Source organism: Mytilus edulis, chromosome 5 (genome assembly GCF_963676685.1).
Source record: "Mytilus edulis chromosome 5, xbMytEdul2.2, whole genome shotgun sequence".
NCBI classification, from domain to species: domain Eukaryota; kingdom Metazoa; phylum Mollusca; class Bivalvia; order Mytilida; family Mytilidae; genus Mytilus; species Mytilus edulis.
This window is the reverse complement of record NC_092348.1, coordinates 84632197-84648739: the sequence shown is the minus strand read 5'-3', so window position 1 is coordinate 84648739 and position 16543 is coordinate 84632197. Positions and strand designations below refer to the sequence as shown.

Genomic DNA, 16543 nt, shown 5'->3' with positions numbered 1-16543 from the left:
AAACCTGTCTATGTATTTATGAAATAATGTCACTTGAAGTATATACATGCTATAGTTTATACATTGATGATTCTTTTATTATGGATCGGAGTTTAGATGATTGTATTGTGAATACAGAAGAAGTGGTGCAAATGCTTGATAAGCTGTGCTTCAGAAAAATTTTGAGAAGTTGGTACTCATTCCTTGGAAGCACATTGTTTTCCTTTGTCTCATTATTGATACTGAGCTATTTAAGTTTTTTCTGACAGATGAGAAATGGTAAAATTATCTCCCTTGGGAAATTCTTCTTAAATAGAATTGTGTAACGGTATTATAGATGATTTTCATCATATATTGGTCTTGTGATGAATGCTTTTAATGCAGTATCTGTGGGAATGTTACATTGCAGAAACATGGCGAGAAATAATGTTGAAACACTGTATAGTTGTTACAGTGTTTATTATCATCAATAGGTGAAATTTTTTAACAATTTAAAATCAGAAATTAAAAATTTGATTTATAGACCCATCCAAATAAGTTTTTGGGTTGTACCAGATTCCTCTGACATAAGGATTTGGGATCCAAATTTGAAGAAAATGTTTCTGTTGGTAGACGGAGCTTCTTTAAGAGTATGCACTCATTTCATATAGATTTCATAGTATTGTTGGCTATAATATTCTTCTGGAGAAAAAGGTTTTAGTCACAGAGAGTTATACAATCAGAAGATACAATTTCAGTAACTTTTATTATGCAATAGGAGGTGTAACTTTTTCACTTAACATGCTTACTACAAATATTTCATTATTTGGGCTTGGTGTTCAAGAAAGAACATTTTTATCACAGCTCTTTATATTCCTGGTAAGAAAATTTTTGATGCTTATCATATGTCTAAAAATTTTACAGATTCAAAAGGATGTCAATTGAAAGAAGATATATTTGTTTTGTTGTTATTACGTTTTCATTTTCAATCTGTAGATAATTACTTCGTTGTCTTTTGACCAACAAGCTCCTTTCAGAGATGTTTTTATTTTCATGATCAGAATTAAGACCTTATATTTTCCCATCTTTTTCATTGTTGGGGATATTTATAAAGAAAATTATTAGTGATAAAGTTCAGAAGGCTCTTTTGATTATCCTTTTTGGCTTGCTCAGAGTTGGTTTTCTTTGCTAAGACCAATTTTAATTTATTTGCCAGTTAAACTGTTAAGCATAAAAATTAGTAACAATGTTACATACTGAAGATAATGTCTTTCCGTCAGGAAGAGACTTAATTTAACTGTATATTGTAAAAAATTAAAGTGAACCAACACCTGAAGGGTTGATTGTGCAGTAGGGTAAAAACGTGTGTATTATACTCAGAAATCACTTTAATATAAACAGGAGATTTCAGAATCATTTGTAAATTATATTTACACTTCATCTTGGAGACCATGCATCTATAATCAAGCATTTTCAATATTTTTTTGAGAAATTTCATTCATTATTTGGTGTGTTCAATTAGAGAACCAATTCCTTATCACCATCTAAAAAGGATGTTATTGATTATTGAATTTTTTGTAAAACACAAGTTTTTCATATTCAGCATGTTTAATGTGAATTTTTCTTGGTCTATGTTGAAACAGACTTTATCCTTTAAGAAATAGATTTTACTGAATTCGTTTGTTTACTACATGTTTTTGTGGAAGGTTGCTTAAACCTGAATCTGCAATTGAAGAGTTAGATACTCTTTCACTTGGGAGATGAATTTAGCGCTATCTTTTTTAAGTTCTTAATATTCATTGGAGTATTTAACATTGAAGACTGTCTTTTATACTTGTGTCTTTATTTGCCTTGACTACATCTGCCTTGAAGTACTATCTTTATCAGCTGTAGATTTACATTCTATGTCTTTCATTCAGAGACATGGCACTTTATTTTTTCATATACATGAGTTTTTGAAAAATACTAGATCTGTTAGTTAGTTTACCTAATGAGGTGATCAAAGGTTTTGATAAACCAAAACTTTGTGTTGATTAAGACAATGATTTATCATGTTTTGTGTACAAAATAGGTGAGAGAATTCATCTAAGTCTTTTCGTAAAGTTTAGATAGTTAGAGAGAGTTCTAATTTTATCCGAGGTTTTAAGGTTAACTCATTTAGAGGAACCTCTTCATAAGTGCATTTAGCTTCAGGATGTTCTATTAAGGACATTATGGCAACAGTTTTGTCTGGACATATGGTAAAACTTTTTACAAGTTCTATAACAGGAAAGTAAATAATATCAGTACTAAAACACTTTTCTTCAGTTGTAGTTACTGGATGATCTTGTGATTTTTATCCTTTATTAAATATTGGCATTTATATAAAAATTGTTTTTAGTTTGTGTCTACACTTTAAACAAGCTAATTCATTACTTGAGACCGAAGGCGAAATATGAATAAGAATGTTCCTTCATCCAAGCATATCTTGGATGTGCAGGATGAAGGTCATTCTTAGAATATGAGCCTGAGGCTCGAAAGTAATTAATTCCCACCCTAGGGATTATCAGTCAGACCCACCCTTTTCCATTGGGTTTTATATTTGGTCGACACAAACTTGCTTTAAATTATGACAAGTTATTATGGAACAGGTGCTTATATACTAAGGTCAAGGTCACTGGCCAGCTATAGGTGATTATAGTTTGTTTCTTTAAACAGAGATATTATATGTAAGCTTCACCCCTCATAGAGAAGTAAAGCTAATTCATTACTTTCGAGCCTCAGGCTCATATTCTAAGAATGACCTTCATCCTGCACATCCAAGATATGCTTGGATGAAGGAACATTTTCTACATTCAGGACCGTACGACAAAATAGACAATTTTTAATTCCATATTGTTAACTTTTCCTTTTTTACGTAGAAGGCGACGTTCCTTTTGGTCCATCATATATCCCAACTCGTTCGTTATGCCCGTGTGTGTAATGATGTCACATTAACTTGATAACGGCCCAGGTCATGAGGTAATGTTAAAATAATAACGAATACATTGTAAATGACTGACTAACATGAATTATTTCGATTTTATATGCAGTTTGTATCAAATTCAAATAATGCTTTGATTTAAAGTTGCTGAGAAAAATACACCCAAAAATCATATAATCGTATTTTTTTTTAAGAACATAGACGTATGGCATTAAAAAAAACGGGAAAAAATAACATTCCACAAAATATTTAAATAGAGCTCACGACTGTGTAACAATAACTTTCACTAAAAATGTGAACTATGATGAATTATTTATTATCATGTGTATGATTGATTCTCAGAATTCTTACAATATACAGTTTTGTAATGTTTGTTGGATGAATATCAATATATGTCAAGTACGTATGAATTTGTGTTCTGACTGGAAAACACATTAGTTGTACAGTCTTGTTTTTTCACATTTTGACATTTTTGGATGTATAAATACTCACTAACGCGTTCAGATTTGAGTTGTGTTTATTCTTTGAGGTTCAATATTACAGAGTTAGATGATTTAAATGACCATATTTAGATATAAGAATATGTGGTATGAGTGCCACTGAGAAAACTCTCCATCCAAGTCACAAATTTGTAAATATAAACCATTATAGGTCAAAGTACGGTCTTCAACACGGAGCATTGGCTCACACCGAAAAGCAAGCTACAAAGGGCCACACAAATAACTAGTATAAAACCTTTCAAACGGGAAAGCTAACGGTCTAATCTTTATAAAAGGTGACCCAAAAAAATAATGAACCACTTCGATAAACGACAACCACTGAACATAAAGTTCATGACTTTGAACAGGTGCAAACAAATGCAGTGGGTTTAAACGTTTCAATGGGGACCAACCTTCAACCTTACCTGAAACAAATTATGTTTTAATTTTCGGATGACAAAATCAACATATTTGACAAAGTAAACTATATTCAAAGACCTAATTACAACATTGGTAGGAGAACCTTTACTTATAAGTTTTTATAAAGATTTGATTAGTTTAAACGGATCACATAGTGATTTTCGCACTTTGAGTACGAAATTACCGTAAAATTTAGGAAGTGAAATACCGTTTTAATAAGTTTTCTACAGATACAACCCAATTTACTAATCAAATCTTTTACCTATGAAAGAATTCAGTAAAAGTTTTTAATTAATTCATGGTAACGAAATACCTGATTTAATCATTTACCAGTGATGCATTGATAACGTTCGTTAAAATCTATGACATCACTACACACACGGACAAACGAACGAGTTGTGATATATGATAGAGTCAAAGGAAAATGGCCGTCTTACAGAGAAAAATTAACAATAGGAAATGAAAATTCTTCTCTTTTGTCGTATATTTTAGTATGGAGTTTCCTTCAAAAATTGAAATGTCTAAATCAAGAGAAGGAAAACTACTGCGGTTTATATTTGATTAAGTTTAAATAAGTTCCTTGGGGTAAATTCGGTAGTATATTTGTAGAACTATTTAACGAAAAATATCTTTAAGATTACGGTTTTGTTGAATGTATCAACCAAATGTAACAATGACGTGTCTTTACTGATCAACACAAACCCCACAAAAAACTGAAATTGTTCCGTATTTAGAGTGCATTTCTTTCTAACAAAAACGGTTCAGCGAGCACACGTTTATATCCTTTGTTTCTAACATACGTTTGCAAAGTTTGCATAAACTTTGACAAACTATAAATTCGCGAAAAATGCGTCTACAGTTTCACTGTTGACAAGCGGATGATGGTAACTGTAGTTTTTGTCTGAATAGAACTTATCACCCAGATAGTAAAATTGTATAAGGTACCGTGAAAAAAAACCTTACAAGTGTTATTTCTAAGTGGTCTTGATTTATTTTCGATTACCTTCTTATCAGACTATTTGTGGATATCCAAGTGTGTATTTGTTGATCAATCTAGCTTTAGAGGCAGTTATTTCATCCTGCTCTATCTATATGTTCATTAAGTTATTATCTTCTTTTCCCTTAATATTATTATCTATTCATTTTTGTCCATTCTGTCTTTTATTTCCATTATTTTCTGTTATATCAACAACCCACCCAGACCTTTATGCATGTGTATGACAGGCACCATTGTTTTTCTAATTAGAACGAGGTTTACATTTTTGTCTTTAACTTGTTGTTTACATATATTATTACCTATTTTTTTGTATTCCCTTTTTTGTTTCCATTCTGTTGTCTTTGTCTATTATTCTCTAATATATATAAACATCCCATCCAGAACTTCATTTATATATATGACAGGTCAGGCATCGTTATTGGTAATGTATATGAAAAATATTAAGAACGAAAATTAAATCTTATTCTTTTAGCTTATAGTTTACATATTATTTTAATCTAAAGGAGATACTACAAAGCCAATTTAAAAAAAAATACATTTTCAAAGTATTTATTCAAACAAATCCCGACAAAACAATTTAAATTATCTTAATATGAGAAGAAAATAATTGTAAATTAGATCTGTTTGTGAAAATACACATTTGTGGATATATATAAAAATGGTTGTGGAAGAACACAATGTTTTTTTGGCAATTTGTTAAATTATATCAATAATAGTTTTTCTCTGAAAAATTAAGACACTGTGCAAAGGGAGGCAAATCAAATTTTCCCAAAAAGGTGCCGTATCGCCAGCTGATGGTGCTATATCAGCAGGTGCTCAATCAGCAGGTGAGTGATCTAGACCTTACTGCTTTACTGAGTTTGGTCAAAGCAAAACAGGAATAAATCTGATCTTATAGGTGCGCAGTTAGTTCCCATATGAATGCCTACTACCTGTCGATACGCTTTAAAATAACGCGGAAGCGTGCATATACATTTTTATGTTATAAAAACATATGGATATGACTACTTGAAATTATACAATGGAATATACTTGTATTTGCTTTCATAACAATATAAATCTCATCTTAGACGTATATTTTATAAGTATATAGTTATATTAAATAATGTTAAAAGTCATAGATAAATGCTAAAAACCTTCTTTTTTTTTTAATATCAAGGTTCCATCACGAATATTTTTTGCAATTCCTGTATAATTACATAATCTTTTCCCAACTCGGTGATTGTGTCTTCTTCCTGCCTTGAATCCTTATTTCAATGTAGTACACATACCTGTTATAAATAAACATTTTGTGATGAATTTAAAAAAAATCTGAGTCTTCCTGAAAATATAAATATTTTCACTGAAAATGGAAATAGGGAATGTGTCAAGGAGACAACCCGACCAAAATGGAAGAAATCATTCCATCACAAATTATACGGACGCCATCATGAGATTGTTGACCGTTATGGAATAGATGTTTCGCAGATGACGACGAATATGTTCTAAGTGTTATAACTACAATCCCGTCTTCTTTTCCCCGAATGAAACCTACAGAATTTGACTTGTCACCAGATTTTTACTTACAAGCGCACCCCGACGGTTGTATAATGTTGGACCGGATCTGCTTACCCTCCATGAGCACCACCAGTTTTTGATAGAAGTCGAGTTACTCTGTGTTGAGCTTTCTTTTTTTGTGTTTTGTGTACTGTGTCTTGATAGCTAAATGTAAATGTTCGCTAATTCTGACCATACGCCCGAACCCCCCCCCCCCCCCCTTTTCCCCCACTTTCCCTACTCTTGAAGTAAATAGGTTGTTCCCAAAAATGCCGAAAAAAAACCAGCAACCTACTAATTTATTCAGTTAAAGATAAAGACATCAAGACATACTTTTCAACCGTTTTTATACCAAAGATACTATTGATTTCAAATTAATCTGATAAGAATGATGTAGATTTGTAAATTAACCTGTCCTAGTTTTATTTTTATCAATTCTTAGGGTATATGAAACTGTTCAAACAAGTTTTGATAAACTTTTTATACGGCGTTACACTTGTTGTTTGATTTCTAAACAGTCTATTTATAATTTCATATTAGTAGATTTTTTTTATAAAATCTCTAGAGATTTTATTTGAATTTCATTTTATTTGCTAATGTAAGCAAATTTTATTTGTCTGTAATTCCAAGGTAATAGGAACAAGAAAGAATCTTGTTTTTAATTTCTTCCCATTTGAAGCTAAAACAAACTATTTTTGTTATTTTTTCTAGAATTTGTAGGCAAGTATCTCTCCTGTTTCTGATTTCAGTGATTTCCCCATGTCCGATCGTGATTGCAATCTTATTGAGAAGACACACTAGTATGCAAGGTCAATTACTAGTACTCATCTAAACTGGTCCGCCGTCCTATCTATAGCTTCGTTTTTAACTACACAAAGTTAAAAACCATAATTATCTTGAAATCATACAAATTAATTTATAGAAATTCATACAATTAATCGAACATCTATAAATGTGTTAAACTTTTATTCCAACTTTATGTAGTTGTAGCTACAAACATATTTTATGCAACATCAATCAATATGTTACACTTTTCCTAAAATCTTGTATAGATAAAGCTACAAAAATATTTTTTTGTCATGCATACGATTTCATCTTGAGAGATGGCCACGCCTGATGAAGCTAATTTGTTTAGAGAACTATTGCGTATTTCTATTTAAAATCTAATAGAACTTTTTAATGAAATTGAGAAAGGAAATGGGGAATGTGTCAAAGCGACAACAACCCGACCATAGAGCAGACAACAGCCGAAGGCCACCAATGGGTCTTCAATGTAGCGAGAATTCCCGCACCCGTAGGTGTCCTTCGGCTGGCCCCTAAATATGTATACTAGTACAGTGATAATGGACGTCATACTAAACTCCGAATTATACACAAGAAACTGAAATTAAAAATCATACAAGACGAACAAAGGCCACAGGCTCCTGACTTGGGACAGGCGTAAAATTGCGGCAAGGTTAAACATGTTTATGAGATCTCAACCCTCCCCCTATACCTCTAGCCAATGTAGACAAGTAAACGCATAACAATACGCACATTAAAATTCAGTTCAAGAGAAGTCCGAGTCCGATGTCAAAAGATGTAACAAAAGAAAATAAATAAAATGACAACAATACATAAATAACAACAGACTACTAGCAGTTAACTGACATGCCAGCTCCAGACCTCAATTAAACTGATTGAAAGATTATGTCTTCATCATATGAATATCAGGCACAATCCCTCCCGTTAGGGGTTTAGTATCACACTATCATAAGATATACGAGAAGAACATAACCCGTGTCATGCCAATAACTGTTTTTTTTTTTAAATAAATGTGTTTAGTTCCGATGCAAAGACCCTATAAGTGAATCAATATTAAAGCCAAAATATGCAATCGTTATGACCTGGCAACAGTATCGTAACTATATCCCTGCTTAATTAGTCTGTTTAAAAGTTTTGTAAGCTTCTGAGGTGAATACTGACATTTTTGTGCTTTAAAAAGAATATTACCATAAAAGATTGGATGTGAAATACCTGACCGTATATATAAGATGTCTGCATGTTGAGTTATATTTACGAATTATTTCCTTATACCGGTGATAAAATTTAGTAAATGTTTTGACCAGTTTGTGATATCGAAAACCCTGGTGTAATAATTTTTCAGTAATACATAAATTTCTCTCGCTAAAATCTGATACGTTGTTACATACACGAGCGAATCGTACAAGTTGAGATATATAAAAATGTATTAATTAGTGTGTTTAAGTTATATTCTTAGACATATATATATATATATATATATATAATATGGTTTGAACGTAGTTTTCAATTGAAAACTACGTTCAAATCTATGATTGCGTTGGATAAAAACCGCAATTTTTATACGTGTGCATGTAAAACAAGTTTCGTTGTAGAAGGGTCTAAATACAGCACAAACAACATTTTCCAAAAGACCAAAAAAGTGAAGAAGTATATTTAAACAAAATTAACTTGTGGCCACGATATACCGATTGACAGCTTTGAAGGCAAGTTCATGCGTAATACGTATGTTTACATAATAGTATACAACGGCAAAATATATGTCAGTTTTATTTGTGGAACCTTACTAGGAATTGTTATCCTCTCAGAGAACATAGAATATACTGTGATGAAGAATCAAATTTGCAAAATCCTTACCGTAGTTATACAATTTGCACACTGAAATAAGAGTTTCCTTAGTCAACGCCTGCTGATAACGTCCAAAGTTTAAACGGTTATCAAACTTAAAATGTCAACATAACTTGTTTTTAACAAAATTGTTATATTGACCTGTGTACGTTATTTAATCAAACACCATTTTGTCCAAGGTTTAAGTTGTCTTTTTGATATTGTTTTACACATGTTACATCTCGGCGCACCCTTTTTTTTCAATATTGTATTTACGTCACTGATGAGTCTTTTGTAGACGAAACGCGCGTCTAGCAATACAAAATTATTTATCCTGGTATCTATGTTGAGTTTATTTACAACCACTGGATCGATGCCACTGCTGGTGGAGTTTTGATTTCCCGAGGGTATCACCAGCCCAGTAGTGATCAGTAGTCAGCACTACATTATTTAAAAATCTATTCTACCATCCTACAAATAAAAATAATTCAAGTTATGTCACTCTGTAGTTTACAAAGATTATTTTTATACATTTTAAAAAGCGAAAAGAATTTAAAAAAAGGCAGTGGCTATTTGACCGGCACCGGCTATGATAGCAAATTTGCTATTTGACCGGCACTGAATAAAACTGTGATAAGAAGAAAATAAAAAAGCTTAATAATAATTTAAAATAATTTAATCACAATATCAAGCATTAAATATACAGTACAATCAAAAATAAAATATTGAAGATGTTCATAAATAAATAATTTATAACTTTATAATATTAATTCAAAGCATGAAAACACATTTGTATATTTATACATTACTAAATATATATTTTTTTCTAAAATATTTATTAAAAAGATGCACATCTGTATAAAATTTATGGTTTAAATATCCTGCCACGCTATAAAAAATAGTATTATGTAAAACTACATACATCATAAAAAAGACAATATTAAAAGTTGTTTGCTACGAATTTCAAATGGACACATGATTTCACATTTGCAATTGTTACAAAACCAATTATTTGCCTTTGGAAGTTGTTTTAGTCTAGCACATGATAATTGTTGCCACTCAAAACAGGAACTACACATTACACTGGCTTCCTTTGAATCTGCATCATGTGTGCATATGTTGCATATGTAGATAGGGTTCTTTTTCTTCTCTTTATATACAAAGGCGGATTTAGGGGGGTCCAGGGGGGCCGCCCCCCCTTTTTGGGAAAAAAATTGGTTGCTTATACAGGGAATCACTGAAGCGGGCCCCCTCTTAGAGCAGTCAGTGGACCCCCACTTATGAAAATTTCTAGATCCGCCACTGATATACGCTCTTTATAGCTTCCCATGCATCGTTTTGACAATAATTTTTTATTAGCCCTTTAACATTACCCTTTTTGTCCATCGCACTTTAGCGTGATAAACCATCGTACTTTAGCGAACAAACAGCCGTCGCACTTTAGCGTGATACACCATCGTACTTTAGCGTAGACCATCGCACTTTAGCGTGACCATCGCATTTTAGAGTCCTTATATAAATGTGTTTTCATGCTTTGAATTACTATTATAAAGTTATAAATTATTTATTTATGAACATCTTCAATATTTTATTTTTGATTGTACTGTATTTTTAATGCTTCATATTGTGATAAAATGAAATGAAAGCATTTATCAGGTAATTTTTCGAACATTTCAGGAGAGTATGGTGCTTACCTTACTAAGAATACTAAGTTTTATCATAAAATGGCATCATATTTTAAGATTAAATTTTTTTATTTTATGTAGTGAAGGAACAGTACGAAAAATAATAACGCGTTATTGCTAATTGATGCGCATTTTTTTCATTTTTCACAGCTTTCGTTTCAAAGCTAGAAATGTGTGAGCGTCTCACTTGACGTCCGTCATCTTTCGTCGTCGTCGTAGTACGCGTCGTAAACTAATTCAAGAATCGTCTCCTTTGAAACAACAGGACAAAATACCTTCAAACTTTGACTGAATGTGTCCAAGGGTATTTTGTTTATAAATTGTATCCAAATTTTTGATCCACCGAAAAACCATGGCCGCCATGTCTAAAATAGTACATAGGGGTCAAATGATGTTTTGGATTATACCTCAAAAACTAAAGCATTTAGAGCAAATCTTACATGTGGTAAAAATCCTTAATAGGTCAAGATCTATCTGCCCTCAAATTTTCAGACAAACCAAAAAATCAATTGTTCGGTTGCTGCCACTAAATTGGTAATTTCAGGAAATTTTGCATTTTTTTGTTATTATCTGGAATATTATTGAAGATAAAGATAAATTGTAAACAGCAAAAAAGTAAGATCTACAAAAAGTTAATTTAACCAAAGTTGTCAATTGACCCCTTACTGAGTTATTGGCATTTGCAGACAATTCTTCACAATTTGTGAGGCCCCTCATGGGGGGGTCCTAGTAATCACATAATCACCATTTTTTTGCCAATATAATCACATAATCATTAAATATTTGCTTATCTTTAGTAATCAAATAATCATAAACTAAAAATACAGTCCTAGGTAATCAAATAATCATGAAATATTTGGCTTAATAATCAAATAATCATTAAAAAAACGGCCAAGTAATCACATAATCAAAAACCCCATGAGGGCCCTCATTTGTTAATCATATAAAATAGAAGATGTGTTACGATTTTCAATAAGACAACTCTACACAAGAGACCAAATGACACAGAAATCAACAACTGTAGGTCAGCGTACGGCCTTCAACAGTGAGCAAGGTCCATACCGCATAGTCATCTATGAAAGGCCCCTAAATCACAAATGTAAAACAATTCAAACGAGAAAACTAACAGCCAAATTAAAGTACAAAATTAAAAAAAAAAAATATGTTACACAACAACAAACTACAACCATTGAATAACAGTGCCTGACTTGGGACAGGAACATACCCAGAGGCGGATTTAGGGGGGGGGGGGGGCAGGGGGCCCGGGCCCCCCCTTTTTGGGAAAAAATTCGGTTGCTTATATAGGGAATCACTGAAGCGTGACTGGAGCGGGCCCCCTCTTAGGTCAGTCAGTGGGCCCCCACTTATGAAAATTTCTGGATCCGCCACTGATACCTACAGAATGTGGCTAAACATGTTAGCGGGATCTCAACCCCCTAACCTGGGACAATGGTGTAACAGTACAATATAACAACAAAATAAGAAAAAAAAACAGGTGAAAAAGCTTAACTGATCAGATGAATAAAAATAGAAATATATATAACAAAAACATAGAGTGGACGTGGTCGGGTACTTGTACATCCCAAAAACAAAAATACACTAAGTACAGATCTGAGACGGTACTCGCAGATACTGACAGCTAGTTCAAATCCAATAACAACTAAAAAAAAATCATGCATCTAAGACTAAATGTTTGCTAACATTTAAAAATCATATCCAATCACGAAACTACTTGTTTGTGTACGTAAAAAAAAAATCCATAGCACCCCCACCCCCCACCCCCCGAAAATCAAATGGTTGCTGCCTTATTGCTATAAAAACTTTTATTTGTGGAAGTCTAATTACTTTTCCAAAAATCTTCTCTGAAACAACTTGGCCAAGCACTTAAAATATTTAATTGAATGTTTCTTACAATGGCGTAGCCAGGATGTAAATGATGTGGATGAAAACAAATTTGATCATTTTATACAGAAAATAATATCTTTTCAGAAAATTTCCCTGTATGCATGTGTAACCCGACCATATAATCATTCTAATGTGCCTGTCCCCAGTCCTAACCGTTGGAAGACACTTACATGTAGCTTAATTTTACTTTTATCTGTCTGTTATAGTTCTTAAGATAATTATCAAAAACATGAAAATTCGTCATAAATCTTTCATTTAAGGACCATAACTCTTTAAGTGTCTACAAAAGGATTTTCATCTTCGCTAGCCAAGGGTAACAATCCACCCCCACTCTCTTCACCCTTGGCGGATTGAGATAAAATTTCGGAGACACAAGGTAAGGATTTTTATTGGTTGCAGTCAAAACTTGCTGCATCCAATCAAACAGAGCCTATAACATGATCACGTGAAAATGTAGAAAGTGTTTGTAAACAATTACCACGTGTTTATTGTGCAACAAGTCTTTACATCCCTAAACATACAACTATATTAAGTGACAACTTGAATGTTTTTAATCAACCAATAGAAGTTCCTGTGTATGTTTCATGCACAAATGCATTGAATGTTGACGTATATTTTCATTTCAGGCTTTACCAAGTGTGTAGAATCTAGACGCTACCGTGTTTTTACCTCCAAATTGAAGAGTTCAAGTGCTACCATTGGTAAAAAATAATGTATTCGGAATGGGCGTGATTTTTAATTCCGATAGATGGCGCAACTTTGTTATCACAAATGTTGGGTCAATCCGCCAAGGGTGAAGAGAGCGAGAGTGGATTGTAACCCTTGGCTAGCGAAGATGATCGATTTTATCATATTGGCACAATAGTACATCAACATTCTATTGTTGATTGTTTTAGTTGTAAACAGGTTTTATCTATCTATTAATGCATTTTACCTTTACTAGTTTCTATTTTAAGTCATGTTGGCCATTTTTTTTTGTAACAGGAATAAATAAACATGACTAAATACTAGAAACCCTAAGGTCCCCAAGTTTAATTTAAATAAAATTAGTTCAAAGGGGTATGAAGATCTTTTCAAAAGTTTAAGACTAGGGTAGAAAAATGAGGAGGGAAACACCAAGTGAATGTATTTATTCATTTGGCCTTATCAAAGATCAGTTGAGATAAAGACTATTTCTATAAAAAAATGTTTTTTTTTATCATAACTACTTAGTAAAACTTATGATCAATTTATTCCAGACTTTTTTTTAAAACACAAGCCTTGCGTGTGGGTCAAAAACTGGAAGTAGAAAAATCTATTATTATACTTCTTCAGTACTTCTCAGTCGGAATATAAATTTCCTCCATTTCAACTAAAAAGGATAAATAAACCAATACAGTAAATAAGTAAAAAGTCAGTGTAATTCTGTTCCTAAGCCCTAATCTTAAAAAAGTAATGGAAATTTGTTTTGAAAGTCTTTTTAGTTTTATTGACTTACCATAAATTTCACAATCCCTAAACTTATCAATGAAGCATGAAAATGAATTCAAGATCTTTAAACAAATTCTGACAAAGGTGTTCACCTAACAATCATTCTATGCACCAAATATTGATATCCAGTTACTTTAGTATTGGGGAAAAAAATCTAATCACAATAATATAACTAAAAGAATACATGAATACAAACATTTTAATAGCATAGGAAACCATCTTATGTAAATAAACAATTACAATATATATCACAGTCAAACATATAAATGCTTCTAGCATAACAAAACTTTTTTTAATCAAAACATTTTTTGAAAAGATAATTAAAATTTAGAAGTATGTAATGTATAATATTTTAAAGAAACTAATATTATTATAGAATATATATTTTTTCTACCAAAAAATTTGCTTTGTGTATTTAAAACTAAAGTCTTTATCAGTTAGAATCCTTTAGTTGGTCCACTGTAGCCTCTCATTGGTTTGACGCTGTGGAATGTCCACTGGTCAGTCAGACCAAATTCACGTAAATTGTTGACATTTTCTGTTTGTAGCATTGTTGCTTTCTTTTCCCATTTATCTTTCTCCTCCTCTAACTTGTCTATCAGTTTATTTAAAGCATCCTGTGATAAAATTAAGAAGCAATATAAAATATGAAGAAGAAACTAAATTTGTAAATGTTTTGTGTTAACATATCTGACTATAGGTTTACTGCGATTGTACAGAGTTCATGTAAAACTAGTTGTGCTTTGTTCAACTCTTTTTTTAAGGTAGAAAGGCACTAAAATTAAAATGTGTTGATTTACTTAAATACAAGGTTCAAAATTAAACAATGTTATATAGATTATATATGGGGGAATATATTTTGTGTGCATAAAACAAAAAAATTACCAATGCAAATTGTTACGGTGATTGAGAGACATAGTTCAAATCTGTAAACATAAACAAAAAAGTAAAACTTGTTGATGTTCATTAATATCCAGTTTAATTATCTCCCCTATTCGAGGACTCTCAGGGTTCCAACTCTTATATCTACATACAGAATATAGTCTAGGATTACCTTTTAATGATGATACATGTATCAGATGAAATAGATGGACACTTGTGACTTTAGGTCATAGTATATAATTCTTAACAAATAAAGAATAGTAATTATATAATTATAATACTCTGGTAATTTTTTGCCTGTTTTAATTACCATTAATATTCAATGTATATAATAAAAGAATTATTATAATACACTGTGGAAGTTGACTATATCTTATTTTACTATGCTTAATATCCATGTAATATATAATGCCTTACATCAAGTATTCTTTTGTAATCCTTTTCCATTTTGCGTATCTCTTTGTTCAATTCATCAATTTTTTCATCTTTGTCTTTTATTATCTGGTCTCTTTCTTCTTCTGTTTCTTTGAGTTTCTGTTCTGTATCTCCTGAAAATTAATTATACATATTCATGCATTATCTTTATTTATATTTTTTCTCATTTGAATTAATTTACATTTGTCATTTCAGGGCTTTTATAGCTGACTATGTGGTATGGGTTTTGCTCAATGTTGAAGGCTGTACAGTGACCTACAGAGTACAGTACAGTTGTCAATTTCTGATTTTTAAGCCCCAGCCAATTTTAGGGTGTCTAATTTAAAAAAAATATTGGATTTGGAAGATGACTACATCGATCTTAGTTTTACATTGTTGGTCCTAAGATTGTGTGTCTCTCTTTTTTATGGACTTTTACTGATTTTTAATATCAGAACAGGACTTCTAAAATTTATAAGCCAAGTCAAAACTTTGAGTTTGAATTCATCTACAGTTTATTTACTAATAGAATTTATATTGGCATTCACACAGGGTCTATAAATAAATGAAGATAGGTGTGGTCTGATACTTTGTATGTTCTGCACTCTTTGGATCTGACTGACACATATACAAGTATCAGATTGATAGTGTTCTGTTTAATAGCTAATGATGAAATAAAATCTCGTTCCATCTAATAAAGTTAACTTGGGTCCGGTCTATACTTACTGAGAGCTTTCTGTGTTATCTGATAGTCTCTTTCCATTTGATGAAGTTTTAACTGGAGCCCTGTCATCATGTACTTGTATTGTCTTGTCATGTCTTAAAAAGGAAAGGTGTTTTTATTTAATTTTTACAACGTAAATATTTATCATTAATTGATGAAAATAACACTTTATAAACTTGGAACATTTGAAGCAATTTTCCTAAATTTACATTCATCATGAAACATCAAATCCCCAAAAAATACAATTAAGGATATATAAAGATACCTAAATTAGTGAGGTCAGTTATAAGACCTAATCAGAATAGTGATTCCATCTAAGGTCAACTTTTTTCAGAGTAAATAAACTCATTTAGTTGTTCATGTTGAATTGATTAACTATTTGCAATAGAGAGCTCAAATGTTCAGAATTGGCTGTCTTTATGTATTTACATGTCAATTTGTGGTGCAGGTCTGAACCTGTTTTGGAATTCAATGATGTTTATT

The 16543-nt window shown here is 31.7% G+C and overlaps 3 protein-coding genes across 3 annotated transcripts in view; 1 reads left to right on the top strand and 2 right to left on the bottom strand.

Annotated features, from left to right (window-relative positions):
• Nucleotides 1-547, bottom strand: part of LOC139525281 (uncharacterized) — an 80993-nt gene extending 80446 nt beyond the window's left edge. The window contains exon 1 of the mRNA XM_071320483.1: nucleotides 532-547. Within this exon, the coding sequence (XP_071176584.1) occupies nucleotides 532-547 (16 nt within the window). The remainder of the gene's footprint in view (nucleotides 1-531) is intronic.
• LOC139525513 (dynein regulatory complex protein 12-like) overlaps nucleotides 1-16543 on the bottom strand; it is a 195911-nt gene that overhangs the window by 173462 nt on the left and 5906 nt on the right. Inside the window, exons 4-6 of the mRNA XM_071320910.1 lie at nucleotides 16063-16155; nucleotides 15340-15470; nucleotides 14265-14657 (exon numbers count right to left, since the gene is read on the bottom strand). Coding sequence (XP_071177011.1) covers nucleotides 14478-14657; nucleotides 15340-15470; nucleotides 16063-16155 — 404 coding nt within the window. The 3' untranslated portion in view covers nucleotides 14265-14477. The remainder of the gene's footprint in view (nucleotides 1-14264; nucleotides 14658-15339; nucleotides 15471-16062; nucleotides 16156-16543) is intronic.
• LOC139525515 (large ribosomal subunit protein mL40-like) overlaps nucleotides 4533-16543 on the top strand; it is a 146625-nt gene continuing 134614 nt past the window's right edge. Inside the window, exon 1 of the mRNA XM_071320913.1 lies at nucleotides 4533-4538. The gene's annotated coding sequence lies outside the window, so the exon portion shown is untranslated. The remainder of the gene's footprint in view (nucleotides 4539-16543) is intronic.